Source organism: Medicago sativa, chromosome 8 (genome assembly GCF_051527215.1).
Source record: "Medicago sativa cultivar Bolivia chromosome 8, Bolivia_mono, whole genome shotgun sequence".
NCBI lineage: Eukaryota > Viridiplantae > Streptophyta > Magnoliopsida > Fabales > Fabaceae > Medicago > Medicago sativa.
In genome coordinates, this window is record NC_140756.1 from 46,160,850 (window position 1) to 46,184,874 (window position 24,025).

The window sequence follows — 24,025 nt, forward strand, 5'->3', positions numbered from 1 at the left end:
ACGAAAATTGATATTTAGGACTAGTTATGGTTTTAGCAGGTTTTCATCATCACTAAAGTAGCAAATGCATCTATTTTCTTCGCCATATGTACATATTTCTATTGGTTTCGAAGTAGAATTCTGAAGACATAAATAAGGGTAATATGGATCTAAAACATGATTTAGATGCATGTGACTATTGTTTGATATTGTTAGATATTGTTCGCCTGTGTTTCTGATGCATCTACTATATAAGAGAATATTATTGTGTGAATACCATTGTTCTCTTCTTTTGATTTAGTGAACAACACATTTGTATTAATATACCATAAAACATGATATGTGAACCTATTTGGTTTTGTATTCAGTAAAATGAAAGTATTGGAATGACCCTTGTCTCGAAAATGAGATTTTGGCCTACATGGCTACAAGTTTGATAATTAGGAAATTTGAACTTGTCCCTTGTTGTCCCTTAATGCGAAACATGATATGTGACCCTATTTGGTTTTGTATTCGGTAAAATGAAAGTATTAGAAGGAACCTTGTCGTGAAAATGAGATTTTGGTCTATATGCCTATAAGTTTGATGAATAGGAAGTTTGAACTTGTCCCTTGATGCGAAACATGATGCGAAAATGAGATTTTAGCCTATATGGTTAGAAGTTTGATAAAGGTTGAACTTGTCCCTCGATGTCCCTTGATGCAAAATATTATATATGAAACTATTTGGTTTTTTATTCGGTAAAATGAAAGTGTATTGGAATGACCCTTGTCGCAAAAATGAGATTTTAGCCTATATGGTTAGAAGTTTGATAAACATGAAGGTTGAATTTGTCCTTCGATGTCCTTTGATGCGTAACATAATATTGAACCTATTTGGTTTTAAATTTTGTAAATAGAAAGTAATAAGATGATCCTTGCTGCGAAAACGAGATTTTAGCTAATATCGTTACAAGTTCGATGGCCCTTGATGCGAAACATGATATGTGAACCTACTTGGTTTCATATTCGGTAAAATGAAAGTATTGGAATGTCGCTTGTCGCGAAAACGAGATTTTAGCCTATATGGTTAGAAGTTTGATAAATATGAAGGTTGAACTTGTCCCTATATATCCCTTTATGCGAAACATGATATTTGAACCTATTTTGTTTTAAATTTGGTAAATTGAACACATGCTTTTTCTCTCCTATCATCTTCTTTCTCGATGACTCTTGTCGCGAAAATGAGGTTTTAGCATTTATGGTTACAAAAATGATAAATGAGAAGGTTGAACTTGTACCTCGATGTCCCTTGATGCGAAATATGATTTTTAAGCTGAGTTTGTTTGGATTTCGCTAAACTGGAAGTATGAAAATGTGGCTCAATGATCCTCAAACCGAAAATGATTTTAGTTTAATATAAATTTGATAAATAGGAAAGTTAATATTTTGTTTCGATGACACTTGACGCAAAAATGTGATATTTGAGCATAGACGGTTTTAAAAGATAAATTGGAAGTATGAGTTTTGTCTTCTATTATAATGTTTTTTGATGACCCTTGACGCGAAAATTGGAAACTTGATTAGAAATTTGATAAATGGGAATGTTGAACTTGTCCCTCGATGTCAGTTGATGTGAAACTTCATTTTTAAGCATAGTCTAAATTCAGTAAATTGGAAGGGTGACAATGTGCCTTTATGACCATTGTTTTGAAGTTTGATAAAGAAGGTTGAACTTGTCGGTTGATACGAAAATTGATATTTAGGACTAGTTATGGTTTTAGCAGGTTTTCATCATCACTAAAGTAGCAAATGCATCTATTTTCTTCGCCATATGTACATATTTCTATTGGTTTCGAAGTAGAATTCTGAAGACATAAATAAGGGTAATATGGATCTAAAACATGATTTAGATGCATGTGACTATTGTTTGATATTGTTAGATATTGTTCGCCTGTGTTTCTGATGCATCTACTATATAAGAGAATATTATTGTGTGAATACCATTGTTCTCTTCTTTTGATTTAGTGAACAACACATTTGTATTAATATACCATAAAACATGATATGTGAACCTATTTGGTTTTGTATTCAGTAAAATGAAAGTATTGGAATGACCCTTGTCTCGAAAATGAGATTTTGGCCTACATGGCTACAAGTTTGATAATTAGGAAATTTGAACTTGTCCCTTGTTGTCCCTTAATGCGAAACATGATATGTGACCCTATTTGGTTTTGTATTCGGTAAAATGAAAGTATTAGAAGGAACCTTGTCGTGAAAATGAGATTTTGGTCTATATGCCTATAAGTTTGATGAATAGGAAGTTTGAACTTGTCCCTTGATGCGAAACATGATGCGAAAATGAGATTTTAGCCTATATGGTTAGAAGTTTGATAAATGTTGAACTTGTCCCTCGATGTCCCTTGATGCAAAATATTATATATGAAACTATTTGGTTATTTATTCGGTAAAATGAAAGTGTATTGGAATGACCCTTGTCGCAAAAATGAGATTTTAGCCTATATGGTTAGAAGTTTGATAAACATGAAGGTTGAATTTGTCCTTCGATGTCCTTTGATGCGTAACATAATATTGAACCTATTTGGTTTTAAATTTTGTAAATAGAAAGTAATGAGATGATCCTTGCTGCGAAAACGAGATTTTAGCTAATATCGTTACAAGTTCGATGGCCCTTGATGCGAAACATGATATGTGAACCTATTTGGTTTCATATTCGGTAAAATGAAAGTATTGGAATGTCGCTTGTCGCGAAAACGAGATTTTAGCCTATATGGTTAGAAGTTTGATAAATATGAAGGTTGAACTTGTCCTTATATATCCCTTTATGCGAAACATGATATTTGAACCTATTTTGTTTTAAATTTGGTAAATTGAACACATGCTTTTTCTCTCCTATCATATTCTTTCTCGATGACTCTTGTCGCGAAAATGAGGTTTTAGCATTTATGGTTACAAAAATGATAAATGAGAAGGTTGAACTTGTACCTCGACAGCACCAAAAACGATCAAACAGCTAAGAGGTTTTCTTGGACTCACTGGGTTCTACCGTAAGTTCGTTAAGTATTACGCGAAGATTGCTCAACCTTTAACGGAACTGCTTAAGAAAGACGCATTTCAGTGGAGTGACCAAGCAGAAGCAGCTTTTAACAAGCTCAAAGAGGCGATGACCAAGACTCTGGTACTCGCATTACCCAATTTTGAGGAGGATTTCATCATTGAAACAGATGCCTCTGGTATTGGTATGGGGGCTGTGTTGATACAGAAGGGGCACCCTATTGCGTTTTTTAGTCAGAAATTTTCCCCAAAATTGCTCAATTCTTCAACATATGTTCGGGAACTATGCGCAATTACTCCGGCTGTTAAAAAATGGAGAACTTATTTGCTGGGAAGAAAGTTCACCATCTACACCGACCAACGAAGCCTTAGGGAGCTTATGACCCAAGTGATTCAAACACTTGAACAGCAGTATTACTTGGCAAAATTGCTTGGATTCCACTATGAGATTGTGTATAAACCAGGTGGGCAGAACAGAGTTGCAGACGCTTTGTCACACGTTCAAGACAATTCAATGTTTGCTATTACAGTACCTCAGTGGGAGTTCCTGAATAAGCTACAGGAATTGCTTCAATCTGATCTTGAGATGATCAAATTAATCCAAGAAGTACAACTGGATCCGGCAAAACATCCCCACTTCCAAGTGTGACGTAAGCTTCTGTTCTTCGACAATAAGCTATTTATTCCAGACTCATCCACTCTCAAAACAGTGTTGTTAGAAGAATTCCATGCTAACACCATAGCAGGGCACAGCGGAATCACAAAGACTTACGGTCGTCTCAAGGAGAATGTGTATTGGGTAGGCATGAAGCGCGATGTTGTTAAATTTGTTAATGCGTGTCTTATCTGCCAACAAACCAAAAACTCCACTCAGCTTCCCTACGGCTTACTAAAACTGCTGCCCATACCAACTGCAGTTTGGGAAGATATTTCCTTAGACTTCATCGTTGGGCTCCCTTCATTTCAAAGTCACACGGTCATTCTAGTGGTGGTTGACCGCCTATCCAAAGCCGCACACTTTGGATCTCTACCTACCAACTTTACAGCTTGCAAAGTGGCTGAACTTTTCTGCCAAATGATCTGCAAACTCCATGGTCTGCCTCGCAGTATTGTATCAGACCGTGACCCCATATTCCTTAGCCATTTCTGGCAAGAGATTTTCAAACTAAGTGGTACCAAGTTAAGGATGTCGTCTGCCTACCATCCACAAAGTGACGATCAAACTGAGATTGTCAATAAGACTTTGCAGCAATATTTGCGGTGCTTTGTTCATGATCAACCAAAAAAATGGGGCAAATTCTTACATTGGGCTGAGTGGCACTACAACACATCCATTCATGCGTCGACAGGGCTCACACCGTTTGAAGTGGTCTATGGAAGACCACCTCCATCCCTCCCTCAATACATCCGAGAAAGCACAAATCTGGAAGCGGTGGAGTCTGAGCTTACAATCCGTGATGAAATTCTAACAAAGTTGAAGAATAAGCTCAAGAAAGCCCAAGAATCCATGAAGCTGTACGCAGATAAGAAACGTGGTCCTCATACTTTCCTGCCAGGAGATCTCGTTTTTGTGAAGCTTCGTTCGTATCGTCAATCCACCTTGGGAGAGCAACTGACTAACAAGCTTACCAAGAGGTATTATGGGGCCTTCAAACTGCTGAAAGCCATAAATGACGTTGCTTTTGAAGTGGAACTGCCACCCACCAGTCGCATTCATCCGGATTTCCACGTTTCTCAGCTGAAACCTTGTCAAGCTCACAACTCTGCAGCCCTTCCACTGCCACCAAAGGACCATGATAATTTACCTCTTGTCGAACCGGCTCACATCTTGGACTGGCAACCCCCCAAGGTATTGATTCAATGGTCCGGCCTATACCTTGAAGATGCAACATGGGAAGACATTGATGAGATGAAGAAGCTGTATCCATCCTTCCACCTTGAGGACAAGGTGTTTGTGGAAGGGGAAGGGGATGTTATGACCCAAGCTGATGAACCAGAAGAGATGGCTGGGTTTAGTGAAGAGGATGATCCACCTATACCAGACTCTAGGCCCAAACGCAAGACAACAAGGCCCAAACACTTGAATGATTATCATGTGCCCAAGTTGGCTGTTAAAAACCACTAGGTGGCATGTTAGAGGAATGTTCTAGAAAGAAGTCTATATTCCCAATGTCTATCTTTATGTTTTGTCTTTGTCTAGAGGTGGCCGTTAGATTATAATGAGTCACCATCTTATCTTAGTACCAATGAAAGTTGTCTACCAGCTACTAGGATGTAGGGCTAGCTGTCATCTGGCCCCCTATTTATGTAGTATTCAATGAAGGGAATGGACATATGAAATTAAGTAAAAGAAGTGTTTTTTCTTTCTGTCTTTTATTACCTAGCTTTTATCTGCCTTTATTTCCACAATCCTTTTTGCTCTCTTCCACACCCTTACATTCTTTCACTTATTTTCTTGTTTATTTAACGAGACAAACCCCTACTTACTTTTTGTTTTTGTTCAAAGTTGAAGTCTTTGTACTATTTATAATAAATGGATGAGTTGTTAGTGGGCTAGTGAATGAGTCAAAAAGCTTTCAAAATCGGTATATCATCTTTCTCTTTTCATCATCCCAGTAGTCTTATCTTTAACTTCACAAAAATTTAACATCCAACAACTTGTAATTCACACTTGCACCTTGTATATCCTTAGCCCATTGGTTCAAGTTTCAACTCCCTAGTGTTTTCTCAATATGTTGAAAAAAAAACAAGCCCTAATATCTTCTATTTATATTTGAATTCTACATCATCGTACGCAGATTAGGTTGCTCTCTATTAGAATATGTCTATATTAGAAAATGTCTATATTCATTGTATGTTTGACTTGTAAATATTCATTAGCAATGAATATAGACATATTCTAATACTCTCAACTTCAACACATGTAGGATCGTTCCATTATTTGCATGGCTTTTCTTCTTAATCCAGTAAACCGTCTATTTTGTATCTATAATATCACTAACAACTTTAGTTTTCGAAAGAAACAAGTTTTGTTTCTTGATATGAGCTCTCAATTTTTTTCTTACTTTTCTATGAAGTTATAATTGTAAATGAAGTTTTGTCTCCGGTTATCATGGACTTTTTTTAAATCAAGTTTGGAAAATCAATCGTCTATAATCTCAAACGTCTTTGAGCCCAAACCCATCAAATCACATCAAACTAACACGAGACAATGGTCCGATGTTGATCTGCCTGATCCGTTACATTTCAGAGCCTTGAAATAATATCGACATTCAATAAATATATAAACCATGTATAAACTATTTGGTGAGTTGTTATTATACCTTGTGAATCTTCTTCCCAACATTGATGAGCTTTCAATGTTGGGCAAAAAATTCAGTGGTGTGCAGCAGCAATTTAACAAATTGGTTAGATTGAGTTTTTATATATGTTGAATGGCTAGATAATTTCAAGATTTTGAAAATGATAGGATTAGATAGATCTGTCTAAGATCATTGTATTTATTAGGTAAGTGATTCAATGAACTTGAGCGCGATTGAAATCCAACTTGATTGGTTTTCCAACATTTATTTTAAGAAATTCCTAAGTTGCAAGCCCATTACAGGGGCAAAAATTATTACACAACATTGTTGTATGATGTATTTGACCATTGAGATAACTTGTTGTTATTATAGATTACAAAATAAAGGATTTGCTAGATGAAGAGGAGGATCAGGATATATAATCTAGCATCCCTACATGTGTGTTGAAAATAAGAGCGACCTAACACACGATGTAGATTCCAAACACAAAGAGAAGATACTAGGGGCTGTTTTATAACACATGGAGGAGAAGACAATAGAGTTGTAATGGAGAAACAAGATATGCAAGGTACAAGTATGAATAACAAATTGGTAGTTAAAATTGAAAAGATATTGTGAGTATGAGTATATGAATATTATAGATATTCTAGTTCTCTTACATGTAAAAAGCATACTCCATGAAATGGATAACTTAAACTTGATATGCATTGCGAGAATAGCAACTTGATTGATATTGAAATATCCAGAAACGTAAATTATATAATTGCATAGAATTGAGAAAAAAATAAACTAGAGTGATTCTTTGGCCTGCGCCTTGCGCATGTGCAGTAAATGCACCCTATGCCACACACGGAACAAGTGTAGGAGGCGCGACAGTTCTAAAATTCCGGATTTTGAGATTTCTATATAAAAGGACGCTCAGTTCTAACCTAAGAGTCGAAACTCGGCATAGACAGCCAAGGAACACGTTTTTGGGAAGTTCAAAGTTGTAGATTTATGTTGAAAAACAAGATTGAAGACTTTTGTTCATCATCAATCTACGTATAATTTCTCAAACTTCATTGCTATGTATATTTCAATTATATGAGTAGCTAAATTTCTTAGATTAGGTCAATAGATGAACTTTTTAGATCTACATGAACCTTGTAATTTTTTAGATCTTTCCCTTAATTGTAATTTTTTATATTATCATTTGTGCAATTGTTAACCCAATATCATTCAGTTATCTATATTTCTAACGCTTTTTATAATTACTAACCCTAACTTTGGAACTCAAAATGAGATAACCGTTCAATTGATAATGGATTCAGTAATTTTGAATTATCTTATTGTGATTTCAAGAATTATCTTATTGTAATTAAATTCCTTATCTTAATCAAAGCATGTCTTTAGTTTTCTGTTATGGATGAGTCACTTTTAGTAGTATCAAAGTATTTATAATTATTACGAGGACTTTGTAAATGAACTGTTCAGTTACTTTGATTGTTAAAAGTGGTGGTAGTAGTAAAATAGATTGTTTGGATCCTGGATGGTTCGAAGCTGGCCAAAGGAATTGCAAAGGGTCATGTATTCAGAAACTATGTTGATAGCATGATAAAGGAAACGAAACATTTAGCTGGTTATTTCAATAGAGAAAGTATATATAGCAGCTCATATATTAGCAGGCCTGACCCATAGCACAGATTATCAATGTAGGATGAAGATTGCACTTTACTAAATAGAAATTGCTCACAAGCCCTTAAAACACTTTATTGGTAGTTAATTGGTGTTTGGGCCAATTTTAAAAAGTGATTCGACCGATTTAAAAAGTGTCTTAAGTTAATTAACTATCGTTTTGGAGCGAACGATAGTAACCGTTGTTCAGAGATGTTTTTAAGATGTTTGTAGGCAATCGATATGTGTTTAAAGAGCAATATCCTATCTTGGATTGAGGAGGCTCCTTCATTAGTCCAAGCAAAATTGTATTCTAACCTGAATCATAATTAATACATTCTCTATTTTGTTTAAAAAATAGAAAGTCCCTCCACTTCTAGACTTTATTTCTTATATGATATGATATGATTTTCTCTAAATTATTCCATGATTTATCATCATGTATTGTGTAGCTCCATGACATTTCCTACTTACTATCCTTTTTTTGTTGGAAACAATGTTGCATGCATGCATGTCAAGCCAAAAAGTGGTATGACTAACCCATTCCAAAGACCTGGCAAATATAGGGAAATAGTTTAAATGACAAACCATTTTTATTCATATTATTTTATATTGCTGGCTCCCATTCCATTCTTCACTCATTTAGTTGGAGGCTTAACTAAGGACTTTTATCCACAACATAAAATGGAGCAAGATTTGGTACTAGTTGAGATGGTTAGCGTAAAATAGTTTAATATATATCTGTGTGTATGTTGACCCAAGCCTAAAGGAGATAAGTTATATATTCTCTATTAGTAATTCTCCCGAATAAGAACATTTTATTAATTATTGTACTACAAGAAAAAAAATCATTTTACAAAAAAATACATTTAATGTTAAATGATTGTACCTTAACATGATTGTACCTTAACATACACTCCTTGTTTTTCTTGTAAGAAAGCACGACCTGAAGCAGACATTAAATCATTCATAATTAAAAATCATAAATAAAAAAAGGAAAGGAAAAAAAAAAAAAAAGAGGACATACGATAACCGTTTTATTTTAAACTACACTCCACTTAACTATTTTTTGACATAAGTCAAATTTACTTTTGACTAACTTTTTAGATTTGTAATATTTGGCCACAAGAGCCACATGCTTGTACCATTTAATTTTCCATTTTCATGCAACCGCACAACGGATCCAAGGTTGAAGTAGGAAGAGAATTTGCTATAAAAAAGGGAGATATTTTCTAAGAAGAATAAAGGTAATAAGTTCTAACAAAGGGGACCCCTAACAATTCCCTCAAAAAAAAAAAGGGGACCCCTAACAAAGTATATAGTAGATTTTGGAAGGAAAGTTGAATATATATAGAGCATAGTGAACCAAACAAGCAATCATTTTCTATCCATTGTAAGTCTGTAAGAAAACTATGTATCCACCATCTTTAACATTTTTCCTTCACCAACACCTTCAAGCAAAAATATAAAACAAAATAAACTACAAACTCATTTTACATGATTGAGTGCTCTTCCTTTCTCAAAAGATCAAACATACTACTTATACCTTCACGTTCACTTGATAATGCTTTTGTTGAAACAGAAGCTTCTTGTCCCTCTACCTCTTATTTATTTATTTATTTATTTTTATTTTGTTTGTAATGTTTTAGATTGTGGGGGTGTGTTGCGATTTGAGCTTTCAGCTCTTAGGTTATTTATTTGGGCTATGTAGTGTTGTTTATTTATTTTGTTTGTAAATCATGCATTCTTTTTTCAAACAGTTTCTTTCTTTCACTTGTTTTCTTGTTTAATTAACGGAATAATCTCGGAAAGGAACACATAAATAGATGAACAAAATTAAAAGATATAAGGAATAATGAAAAATGATGTGACTTATATTTTTTTAAATTTTTTTTCATTTATGAATGTGTGTCCAAATATTTTTTTATTTGGGTTTGTGACTAAGTAAGACTAGCTCATAATCTTCCTGCTTACTTTTTGTTTTTGATCAATGTTGAAGTCTTTGTATAACAACGGAAGGAGTTGTTACTTGTTAGTATAGTTTGGACCCATGCAAAGATTTGTCCAATTTGAACCAATTTTCTCTGCCATTAGATTAAACCTTTCCCACAAAATTTTAGGCAAATGTTATTTGTACAACCCAAATTGTTGGACAACCATATATTATACCTTTCCAATTCCATCCACCTTTTCTTTTTCTTAAGGAATATGTTAACTAGTGCCCCCGGGGCACTGGTTAAGGGAGCAAATATAGTAGCTTTTGTATTGGAAGTTGTGTAATCAATTTCTCAAAAGTCAAAAAATGTTATTTTTAATTCAAATTTTCTTTTTTTGGATTCCTTAACCAGTGCCCCGGGGGCACCGGTTAACAGGACCCTTTTCTTAATAATATTTATGTACATCTCGATTTGCGTGTCAGGCTTAAATTTTCACAAAACATATACGGTGTGCATATGACAACCGATTTTGGTTGTTAATTCACCAAATTTATAAGTATTATTTTAAAATATGGATAAGCTTGATATGAAATCAGTCTGATGATATGTTATGTTAAACCCATTTTTAATGTGTATCAATTTATTCTTCAATTCTTTTTTAAATTACGACATTGAATAAGAAATTCAAAGTTTGAAGAGCATGAACTCTAATTTGGTGATTTTTTTAGGTGCAATTTGAAATTTTTAGTTTAATAAAATTAATTAACTCATTAATGAATTAAAATTCAACAATTGAGTTTAATGTGAATCATGTGGCAATATAGGTTAGTGAACTAAAGAAGGAAGAAGAAGAGGCAGCGAGAGAGAGAGAGAGGGAGAGTTGTTGGGTTTGATTTGATGTAGATAGAATATGATAAGATTTTGTGGGAAGATTTTATCCAATATTAGAAAACATTGGTCGAAGTTGGACTAATCTTTCCATGGGTGCAAACTATCCTAACCATCTTAGTGGACTTTGCAATTGAGATAAAAGATTTCAAAGTTGGTATCTTATATTTTTCTGTATTTTATTTGAAAGATTATATTTCTCTATTTATCACCACATTTTACAAAATATGAAAAACCATACATTCTTTTTCTCATACACTTTATTCTCTCTTCTTTACTTGTTTATTTTAACAAGATCAACCCTACCCACATTTTTCCTTCTTCAAAGAAAATAAAGTTTAACTCCGCCAGCTTGGTCTAGTAGTAAAAAGACAAATCTTGAATCTAAAAGGTCACGGGTTTGAGGCAAATTAGTGTCTTTGAAAGGAGATAAATGTAAATACATTTGTAAGTGTTTATTGAGTTTGAAGGTCTTCCATGTCTTCGACTGAAGCATCATCCCCTCACTCTCAATTTTTGCGATAAAAAAATTAAAGATTTGTTTTCGTCAAACTCATCATGTTTGGATTAGTCCGAAAGATGAACGTGCAAATCATAACAAATTTGCTGAACCCAATGATATCTATAACATTATAAATTAGGAAATTGTAGTTTAGAATGTCATTGATATTGCTGGGGAACAAATTTGTTATTATTTGTAATTTGTTGTTTAAACTGATTTAATTGTAACCTATTTTATTCTCACAAGAGAAAAAAAAAAGTTAAAGGATGGTAGAAGAGTGAAGGAACTCTAAGTTGGGTAAATGTTCTGATGACAAGAAAATGAACGGTAACAACATGAAATGGAACAACAAAAAGAGGAAGATGTAGAGGTTGGCCATCACTTAGAATGATCGTTATTTCTCAAAATTAAATATCTTAAAAGATAAGAAAGGAACTTTGGTTGAAGGGAAGTTACTTCCTAAATTGATTGACGTCTCTCTTCTACTCATTTATGTACTGGATTATAGACAAAAGAATATATGTTAAAAGACATGCAATTGATAAAAGATTTAATGTTTAGTCATAGATCAATAGATACAAATGATAGCATATTGTAACAAAGAAGGAAGAAGAAATTGTGTACCTTTGAATTAGGTTCACGAAGGATAACCGCCAACAAGTATGAGAGGGGATGATTGCCCTCATTACATCTAGGTTTTCACTGTTGTTCAGAATGTTTAATCGTCTGATGGGATGACGTTTAAATAGCTAAACTACTGAGGGCATGAACCTCTCGTTGGACTTAGCTAAATGGTTCAACCCATCACGGTCCATTTAGTAACAATAGCCTAATCACTCATATTCATCAACTAATTAGTGCTTAACACAATAGACCATAACTTATATTATAAGATTAACTTATAATAATTGATTAATTAAATAATTAATCCAACAATTTGATGATTGTATTTTTTTTTTTTTGTTCCTTATAAGTATTCAAAAGTTGTTCTGTACAAGAATTGATATCATTCCATTATGATGGTATTTCTTCGAGTTTTTAGTTCCCCAAATGTTTTGTGTCTAGTATTTTGGTCTCTGTTTTTAAGTCAGATCATGTATCAAATTATGATTTTTTAACAAAATTTTGCAGGAAGTTTAATGATGTGACTACACTCGAAATGAGATCATTCAAGCGTGATAGCCAAAATGAAACTTGTTTGTTAAGCTTCCGTTGGTGGGAAGAAAATTCACATGAAGCTGGTTAGATAGGGACTTTATATATATGAGCATTTTTAAGGTTCTAAAGATACATATATCAAAAAAAATCTGCCTCGAATGGTTTAGAGATGCATTGATCATCAATGGAATGGGATCCGTCTCTAATTTTGTCTCTAAAAAGTTTTGTGACACATACAAAGAATGAAAGAATATTAGGGATGGATTATATCTCTAATTTCAATTTTTTTTAGTAGTGAGTTTAGGTTCATCAATCCACCCATTGAAATATATTTTCAACGGCCATTTACTTTGGTTCCAAATACTCCAGAAGATGATGGTATAAAGGACAAGAAACAGAGGTAGAGCACCAGAAGGAACTTGATGTTCCTCTATATAGGTATAGAAAGATGTCTTGATTACCCGTTGAGGTTTTGTATTTATTTGTCTCTGCGCTGTGTTCGATTGTCGGATACTCTTAAAATCCTAAAAATTGAAGAATTGAAGATAGTTTTTTTTTTTTTTATTTTTTTTTTTATAGAAAAAGAATGTTTTTCTTTAAGTAAGAAAAGAACGTAGGGGAATAATAAGCATTCACTTGTAGAATATGGTGTTTAAGGTTTGATAAAAGATTGAAAATGATGAAAGATTGTTGGGTGGTGAAGGAAGATCGTACAGAGAAGATTTCAAAATCAGGGTTTATGAATTAGGTTTATTGGTTTTAATTTAGCTTGTTCAAAAAAGATTTATTGGATTTAAGGTGGGTTAATTAGTGTAAAGTGATTATTTTAGTTAGGTTATTATGCATATGCAGCTTGTATTTGATTTGGATATTTTGTTTGAGATGTCAACCTAGTAGAAATGGCAAACTATCACTTTACAGGGTATCTCGTTCTTGTTTTAAGCCGATGATTAGTTGTTAAGCGGTCTCTTTTATCTGGTTTACGAAAACCTTCTTTACTGCACACAAATCTTCTGGACAAAACCATTCCATCATTGCTTTTGTTCAAGTACTCTGTCGAACATTAAATCCATTTTTTCCACCATAATTATTCCAAAAATCCCTTGCCTTTTCCCAAGTATTAAATTGTTTTCCTAGTCGAGGTTTCCACTCAAATTCGTTATCCATGTAGATGGCTTGTGGTGCAACAATAGAATCAATTGGCAACCTAATCGATTGAAATAAAAAAGAACTACTTAAAATTAAATATATACTATAATCAGACAGGAGTATAAAGCTACTTCAACTTAAATAATATGAAATGACAGATGTGGTTAACTAAGTCTACTATCACAATTTTCATTCCACATAAACAAACTTCAAATGGATTGTTACCTGTTATCTTGAGACAATGGAGACAATGAATTTGAGACAATGAATGTCGCAATAGGGAGAGACAACATCGAATACTTGTGCGGAGACAACGACAACGGTGACGGCAATGGCAATCAAGAAGCACGACGGTGGTAATCAATGGAGCACGGCAACGACGTCGTCAACCAAAGAGCACACATCAGCATCAACAATAGTTGCATGTGACGGCGTCAACAGATAGCACACGACAACGACGTCAATATAGTTGATGTTCAGGGTTCACTAGGTCTGTGTTGTTGTGGAAGAAGATGAAGCGGTTTCTATTATTTCTACAGGAAGCCAGAACGTGAAAAGAGATGGAAATGAAAATGACACATTAAAATGAATGAAGGACTAAGATTAGTTAAGGTGTCATTAAAATGAATGGACTACTAAAATTATTTCACTGGAGAAAAAGGAGGAAATTTCCACCGGAGTGGATCATCTCCCTATCAAAAACAGTAAGGTAATTAATGTTTTAAAATTTACTCAAAACAAGTGTTTCACTGGGTCAAAGAAGAGATTGGTTTAGCGACATATGACGCAGTACGGAAGCGTAGGGTTAGCAAGCGCTAAACCTAGATAGAAAAGAACAAGTTTGCAAGCGACAAACTTGTGAAAATAGGATTGCAAGCGACAAACCTATCAAAATAAGGGTTTCCGGAATCCACCAGAATTGAGAGAAAAGTCTCGAATATTATTAATGAATCAAAAAGTGTGCCTCTTAGGCTACATAAGTTCTGCTTATATAGTGAAAGAAATAACAAACCCGTGGGCCAAAGTAAAATAAAACGAAATAATAATAGAAAGTTCTAGAAAATTACTAAGATTTGGCTAAATAATAAATACTACTAAATTACTAATAAAACCCTCCTGCATCAGTCTCCTCCACCTCTGAAGAACTCGACCCCGAGTTCTCATTCTGATAAAGAGTTTCCCATGCATGTTGACTCCTTCAATGAACAAGAGACCATCCTCCTAGATCCCATTGAAAAAATGTAGTAGCTTGCTGATTAATTTTTAGATCCATCGTTTGCATCTCATTTGGAGTCTGTTCTGCCTGTACGTGATGCTCATTAAACATAAAACCAATTGAATTGGAAACCACTGAGTGATGATTACAATAAGCATTCATGCGCCTTTTCAATTGAGTGCTTTTGTTAATTGAAAAGATGATTGGCGTAGCAATTTGTGATACAACATATTGAAGGAAAAAGCACAGCCTTGGACTGAGTCTTGAAGTGCATAATCTAGGCAAATTCTTTGCAGAGCCATGTGTTGTAACAACCTGAGTAAAGAGCTGTTCAGCGTGATGTGTTTCAGATATATCCCTTGTGTTGATAAATAAACTAGCATTTGAGAGGCATTTCACTTTAGCTCCTCGAGGTAAAAGAGCTCCGAAGCGATCACAGTGCAGTATTGAAGTTAATCCACCAGCTGAACATCTTGAGATAATAGCAACTTGAGTTAATCCAACAGCTCTTTTGACCATCCAATATCCCTCAACTATACTTGGAATTAGTTTAAATCTTGAGTCTCGAAACATGTCATCTCCATCTAAAAACTTAGCCAATAGAAAATCTTTATTTTTAGGTCTTTCAGATGCATAATATAGAACCAAACTGTAGTTTGGTTTAGCTGGAACCTGTAGATTTAATACAAGGATAAATGGCAGCCTTTTACAAACTTCACTCTGAATCATACTTCTACTGTGTAGCGCAACTTTATCTACAAGTTTATCAACTTTTAACCAATCAATTGCTACGAGCTTGAGAAGAGGATCTCCTCCAACTACCTTAGAATTATCTTTTAGATAGTTTTTTCCTCTAATCTTAAATCGTTCACCACTAGGAGACGTCCAATAGTCTGTGAGGTCATCCTTTCCGTTGCGTAGAGAGCCATTAAAGTCACTTGCATCAATTTCTATAGGACTTACATGAGGACCTAATTCTTTGCATAGATTTGGAGCTGTTGTTCGCTTCAAAGGTAAGGCTGTCATAACCCATGAAATATTCTTTAGTTTGACCTTTTGATCCATATGCTCGAGTCCCTCGTCCTCATCAATTTCGTCATCTGATGTCGATGAGTCAGCAGCAATAGCATCATAAAATTCATCCTGCACTTCTGCATTTTCATATTCAGCTCCATTAACCAAACACCGAAGAATGTTGCATGATCCAAGTCGAGCAGCTAGTAAATTGGTTTCTTCAGTAGTTTGCACTACTAGTTCTGTATCCACACCATTATTTAAAAGTATATTCAATGCTATTACATTGTTACACATGATGGTGTGGTGCAAGAGAGTTCTTTCAATGTGGAAACTATTAGGTGAGATATGATAGAGAAGCATATTGAGTATAGTGCCAGTGGATTCAAAATACTTCATAGCACACCATGTGATTGGATAAGGCTCAGCTAGTCCAACACCTACACGAAATTCTTCTCCTGTATCTGTTTCCCAAGACCAAGCTCCTAATTTGACCTTGATATCTAGTCTTACACCACCCTACAACTGTAGTCTAACTACATCTGTCTGCCTGCTGACCACAGCAGCAAATAATGCATTGCAATGAACATTAGCGTGGAGAAATGACTTTGAAGATTGAAGCAGAGTCCTATCCATTGCATTAACATCCACTTCATGCTCTTGATCAAGCTGGAAAGAGTCACAAGTGTTTCTTTCAATGGTGAGTGTTGGTGAGTTGAGTTGCCTGGGGTAAACCAAGTGTTGCAGCCATGGTGGTGCGAGCGGCGGCGAGTTGTCTTCACTTTGACATCCAAAGAAATCTGATCCGTAGGATTGAACGGAAGTTGGTGGTGGTGCTTGTAAGAGACATGAATAATGGTTGGAAGTGCTGTCGGAGGGAACCTCAGAGCAAACAAGCTTCAGCAGAACAATGAAATTCGAATCAGCTTCCACGACGGAATTGAAATTGACTACTGAATTTGCAGCAGCAACACTTCTATCAGGTGGTTTCGGTAGCAGTGCAATCAGGTGATTAGATGAGAATGGTTTAAATTTTACCTCACTTAAGCATTGCAGATTGGAGGGAAAGGTCTGATTTTGAAAACATGAGCTCAACGTAACTAGAAACCCACTGGGATCATAACATCGGAGACTGTCGAAGCTTAAAAGCACTGATTGCGCGGTTCCGCCGATTGTGTTATGTGAGAGGGATTGGAACTTTACCTCACCAAAGCGTTGCAGATTGTATGACGAGAATGCTTTAGTTGGAATTTGTTTATCCAACAGTGTGGGTTTCACTATCTCCATGTTGATTTCTGAAACTGAATCTGCATAGTTGGTGTCTGTACTTTGTGATTTTTCTGTTTTGTCGTCACAAAACATCAAAGGATTGAAGGAAAAAGAAGATGAATTTGTGAGGGAAGGTGATTTAGAACGTGGATTCAAAGGATAAAGCGATGAAATTAGTTCTTTGGGGTTCTCCTGGTTTGTGATTATGGATGTTGAAATTACGATCAGTGATTTACAAATGGGAGATTGACTTGACTCTCCCGGAATTCCTTGAACTTCTTTGTGTTTTTCAACTTGTGGTGCTTCAATGTTTGCTGAAAGACCTCCGTGTTGCCGGAGATTTTCACCTTCTGGTTTGACTTCATCCTCGTCAAGTATAGCCTTTAATGCTTTCTGATCCTTTTCAATAGATTTAACTGAATTGGCATGTTCCTGTAAAATCTGCAGCTTCTTCCAGTGATTCGACATTATCTCTTCGAAATTAGTTTTCTCCACCTTTGAAAAATTCGAATCCTCAATAATTTGATTGTTTCTACCACGAACCCTAATTGGTCCACATCTCCTGTTCTGATTGTTTTTGTCGTTGTAGTTGTGGTGGTTGTTGTTGATGTTACCGATCTTAGCTGTTAATGCCACCATCTGATCTAACAGAGCTTTGGCGGCCGTATGTAAACATTCAAATTCTGCCCTCGTCACCGGTTGATCTCCCATGGCTGATCACGTTAGAAAAAGAACAGGAGAAACCTGCTCTGATACCATCTGACGCAGTACGGAAGCGTAGGGTTAGCAAGCGCTAAACCTAGATAGAAAAGAACAAGTTTGCAAGCGATAAACTTGTGAAAATAGGATTGCAAGCGACAAACCTATCAAAATAAGGGTTTCCGGAATCCACCAGAATTGAGAGAAAAGTCTCGAATATTATTAATGAATCAAAAAATGTGCCTCTTAGGCTACATAAGTTCTGCTTATATAGTGAAAGAAATAACAAACCCGTGGGCCAAAGTAAAATAAAACGAAATAATAATAGAAAGTTCTAGAAAATTACTAAGATTTGGCTAAATAATAAATACTACTAAATTACTAATAAAACCCTCCTGCATCAACATAGGTGGGATTGTCATTATCTCCTTGCCATGATCACAAGTATCTTAGGTGTTAATCTCCAAATTACTTGACATTGATCATTTGATGTTATAACCTTGAACCTTCATTTGGTGAATGGGCACAATGCTTAATGTAGGAGCAGAAAACAATAAATTGCATTCAAAAGTCCCTAAACTTAACTAAGCACCAAGAAATTGCATTGACATTATATTCTGAATAAAAATGAGTTTTATTAAATATTAAAGAATGTGTATCATGTAACAAATTTGATTAAAAAAATGTACTATACAAATAGAATGATCCCACATTTACATAAAAACCCACATTTTCTTTCCTAGATGTAGCATCTCTAAATCAATCAATATGGCTTATTCTTCATAATCTCTTCTAAGTCTTCTTCATACTCAAAAAATCAAGAAATGGTTTATCTGAGACAGGTATCAACTTCACAACAAAACCAATAGGCCAAGAAACAGCACCAAAACCAATACAAATAATCCATTCTCTCCAATTCAACCTTTCTGTACCAGCAAACTTCTTCAAAAACTCAACCATCACAACTTGAAGCACCAATGTCACACCAATAATTCCCAAAAACAACTTGCTCTTAAAAATCCCTACAAAAACATTCTTCTTCTCCAATTTCCTTGCATTAAACTCATTAAACACTTGACATAGAACAAATGTATTAAATATCAATGTGTCATTTACCTTTGATGTCACACCAAAAATATCCTCACCTTTGAATTGAAGAGTTAACAAAATTACTATTTGGTACAAAGCTTGTGACACAAGATTCCTCCACATAATGTTAGTTATAAGAGGCTTTGTTCTACCAACTGGTTTTTTATCCATTAATTCCTTGGTAGGCTTTTCAGTTGCAAGAGCCAATGCACCTAATGTATCCATAATCAAATTGACCCATAATAATTGTACTGCTGTTAATGGTACTTCACCGGCTGAAACCGCGGCTACGATATTTATAACAAGTGCTGCCACATTCACTGTTAATTGAAATTGAATGAACTTTTGAATGTTGTTGTAAACACATCTTCCCCAATTTAAAACTGTTACTATAGATGCAAAATTGTCATCTAATATAACAATATCTGAACTCTCTTTTGCTACTTCTGTACCTTGAATTCCCATTGAAAGACCGATATCGGCTTCTTTCAATGCCGGTGCATCATTTGTTCCATCTCCTGTTACAGCAACTACATGGCCTTTTTGTTTTAAACATTGAACCATTAGAAGTTTGTCAAATGGAGAAGATCTTGCCATCACAGATATTTTTTCGACTTTTTCTAATCTCTCTTCGGGTGTGAAGTTGCGAAATTGTTCGCCTTCAACCACGGTTTCATCTGTGTCCTCATTAGGTTGGAGAATTCCGCATTCAAATGCTATAGCTTTCGCAGTGAAAACATTGTCACCTATAATCAGAGATAGAGTTTGGCATCATTTTGATATAGACACGTATGTATAAATAGAGGATTTTATATTCAATATCGATCGAAAGATCAAGTTACTAATAAATGAGATATTTTAGTAATACCTGTAATCATTTTGACATTCACACCGGCATGTTGGCAAGCTTCCACCGCTTTCTTCACCCCTGGACGACATGGATCCTTAATACCGACAAGCCCTAACAATGTTAAATCATTGTCTTTTACCACCATCTTGTTATTGTCTCCATCTCCAAGCTCTTCGTCTGCGACTTTTGTATATGCTAAAGCGATGCAACGAAGACTACTAGCCGCCATACCTTGAATAATGCTTTCGAATTTTGACATGCTTTCATTGTCAAGATCTTTCAAAATTCCATAACCATCATAGTATCTTGAACACATTCTTAGAACCATCTCTGCTGCTCCTTTCCAATGTGCAATAGTTTTGTTGTCAACATTCCTTCTCAACAAAACTCCACTTCTTTTCTTCTTTGAGTTGAAAGTCTCAACTTGAATAATAGAACAACTTTTTGTCAAGTGCTCCATATCCATTTTCAATTCCAAAACAGCCCAAGATAGTATTGCTTTTTCTGTTGGACTTCCTGAAAACTCGAATTCAGAATCCGAACCTGATTTCGATTTGTGAACACCTCCAGTTGTATTGAGTGCAACTCCTTCTTTGATCAATTGAAGAACATATGGATCAACATTTGAATATGCACCCTTTTCCAATGGCTCTAGACCAAGCCAAAACTTCGTCACCTTCATCTGATTCAAAGTGAGTGTACCTATAACAAATCAAATATCAAAAAGTAAGATTCCTTGTTACAACTTTTTTCTTAAAAAATCAATTTTTAAGAAACAAAATGAATAATCACTTTTGAAAACAGCTTTTAAAGACTCAATTTTTTTCAATAGTACCTGTTTTGTCGGTGCAAATAGTAGTAGCAGATCCCATAGTCTCACATGCAGAGAGTTTTCTCACCATTGCTTGATCAGCCATCATTTTCTTCATTGAATAAGCAAGTGTCAATGTCACAGCTAATGGCAAACCCTCAGGAATTGCAACAACAACAATAGTAACAGCATCAGCAATAATTCCAATAATTGCATTCATCACATCATCAAAACTAGTCTTTCTACCGTTGAACTCTCTAACTCCGCTATCGTTCTTTGTGTTCCAGGTGAAATATCGAATCAATAGAACAACAAGGACTAAAAATGCCACAACCAAACCAACTTTTCCGATCGATGATGTTAGCTTATTCAACCTTGTTTGCAAAGGTGTTTCCTCGTCGATGTCATTGCTTATCGAACTCATCATTTGTCCCCATGTCGTGTTCATACCAACCGATGTAACAAGCATTTTTGCATATCCATCGACAACTTTTGTCCCCGAAAGCAAAAAAGGATGAAAATTTCGATTTATCTCTACATGATCGCTCTCACCTGTCATGCTCGATTCATCAACTCTCAACGAATGTCCATCTACAAACAATCCATCAGCCGGTACTTGATCACCAATCTTCAAACAAACAACATCACCAACAACAATATCAAATATTGATACCTTTAACCGACGACCACTTCGAACCAAATCAATTTGAATGTCATTGCTAAATTGAGACAATTTATCAAATTGTTTGTTTTGTTTGAAGTTGCTTATTGATGACATCGAAATAACGATGAAAACAGCGAGGAAAATGCTGCCACCATCATACCAACCTTCTTTGATTCCATGTTGCTTGATACCAAAGCCAAGTGAAAGTGTAGCACAAACCAAAAGGATTAAAATTGTTACATCCTTAAAAGCTTCAACAACAAAATGAATGAAACTTTTAGAAGGTGGTTTCTTATAAGTGTTGGAACCAAACACTTGTTTCCTAATTGCAATGTCTCCAAAATCATTAGTATCATCACTTTTGATACCAAACTCAATGTTGGTTTTAAGTGATGAAGCAACACCTTCAACTCCACCATGATTTTGAAGTGTGTCAATGTTTTTCTCTTTGACAATATCTATGAGAGTTTCTTGATCAATGGTAAAAGAGTGTGGTGGATTTAAATCAACCACGGTGAAAGATGGAGTAGGTGTGATTTTCTGTTTCTTGGTAAAATGTAACATGAAAGCCCTAGAACAATAGATTTTCATGAATGCATTGTGCCATCTTTTGTTGTGTGTGTTATTGGTGTTTTTTGGTGCATTGAGAAGTGTCTCAATGTCGTTCATGTTTGTGAAAAATGGCATTGACATGGTTTCAAGAACAAAAGTATAACAACAATAATTATAATAACAAAATAAAAAATTATACGAAGAAAATGATGAATTATAATAAGGGTATGAAGATGGATGAATTGAAAGATTTTGAGACTATAGTTGACACAATAGGACCAATGCAATTCGTATGTCAAATTGATGTAAATATTGGATGATAATAACTTTGTATCATGTTAACATGTTATATATAATGAGTAAAATTAATTTACGCGGTTACTTGTAAATGCATGATATATTTCTTAGCATGCAAGTACGTATGATTCAATTTCTTGATGAAATGGAGAGTTAGCAAATTCACACTGCTTTTGGGAAGAAATTAATTTGGCGTGTCGACTATAAGATTCTAAAATAAAATTTTTTCTTTGTTAAGGAATGAAGGAAGTTACTAGGAAGTGGTGTGATAGTGCTTGTTGACATCATAGTCGACAAGATTTTGAAAAGATGAAGTTATGCTATACCCCACGTATTGACCACGTATGTGTTCTTTCTTTCATTCTTCCTCGTTGTTTGACAGGAAGTCCAAAATACAAATTACGGTTAAGTTCGCCTATAATCTTACTTTCGTCGATAAACAATCATAAATTAGTGTTTGACTCTATTAATATTTTAAACTAGTCATTATTTTTGTCAAAATTTCTCAACTAAATCCCTCGTCATGTGAAAAAACCATAAAACATAACCTAGTTGAGAAACTTTTGACAAAGACGGAGGCCATGAATGACTTAAAAATATATGGACAAATTTGATGGTTTATTCAATTTATTCAAGTTGATAAAGTACATTGATACAATACAAATTCAGTATCGTTAAAAAACTGAATTTGCGAACAAATATATCTTAATGGCATAAAAAAGTCAAGTATTTATGTCAATAAATATGACTATACATATATATCTCGACAATACTTTGTCCCTACATGGAAACAACATTGAAGTTGTTTGACTACGCAGTCAACAAGGTTTCTAAACGACGAAGTTATGATATACCCCACCCCACGTATGTGTTCTTTCTTTCATTCTTCCTTATTTTGTACAGGAAGTACAAGTTACGGTAAATTTCATCTATAAATTCAGGGGAATCCAAGGGCAAGGGACGCGGCGAAATGTGAATAAAATAGAACTTCTTGCTGATTGAGATAAGGAATGGATAATGTTTTTTTTTTTTTTGACAAGAATGGATAATGTTGTTGAATGCCATAAAATCTCACTATTTTATTTTTGGACAGATAATGTTAACATGATAGGTCAACATATGTTGACTATAAGAAGAAGAAAAATTTGTCCTTAAAAAAAATTGTGAAATTTTCAGAATGGGATACTGATCATGAACAAGTAAGAAACGTGTTTGTTAACGAAATTTTATTATTAGGTAAACTTTAGTTAAAATTACATGTGTGATCCATTAACTTAATTTTAAATAATGATTTAATAAACTCATTTAGATCAACATCCTTTCATACCATTTGCTTTTAACATTTATGCACAACAATGTCATAACACCTAGGTTCATGAATGTTGTGTTCAAGACCGGTACTAGGTATATGCCGGAGGTGCGACAACCTAGGGCCCATGGCGGCAGGAGGCCCCAATTTTTTTTTTTTTATGGTGGGGCGTGTACATAGAAATATTTGGTTTTTGGGGAGTGTATATAGCAAAGTTCACTGAAATGCCCAAGACATTGACATGATGAAAGGTTGAGCTGAAACCTGCTGATATGATTTGCTATATATACCCCGGTATATCACAAAGATTTCTATATACCCTCCCTATAAAAAAAATTGGTTGTTCTTATGATTTGCCAAAAAAAATTATTATCGCATAAATTTTTTATATTTTTTTTTGTTCCTTTGTTCCTAAAAATGTGCTTCATTAATATTAAAAATATTGGTGATATTAATTATCAAGAAATTGGGATAACTTTATAACAAAACAAATTATATTTTAGTTGTAAATGAGTCTACTAGAGAAATTAATTTTAATATTGTCTTTCAAAGGTTCCAAAAAATTAAATTATATCATTATAGTAATGTCAATTTTCTTGAATTGATTAAAAGGATTGCAAAATTGAATTTGATA

General features: G+C 34.5%; 1 protein-coding gene across 1 annotated transcript; it reads right to left on the minus strand.

Annotated features, from left to right (window-relative positions):
• Positions 1-18,437: 18,437 nt before the first annotated feature.
• On the minus strand, positions 18,438-22,106 carry LOC146899318 (putative calcium-transporting ATPase 13, plasma membrane-type). Its single transcript, XM_085734692.1, has 3 exons — positions 20,594-22,106; positions 19,777-20,460; positions 18,438-19,654 (listed from the first exon to the last, which is right to left on the minus strand). Exons 1-3 carry the CDS (start codon positions 21,924-21,926, stop codon positions 18,612-18,614), a joined length of 3,060 nt encoding a protein of 1,019 aa, XP_085590818.1. The 5' UTR covers positions 21,927-22,106; the 3' UTR covers positions 18,438-18,611.
• Between the last annotated feature and the right edge of the window lie 1,919 nt (positions 22,107-24,025).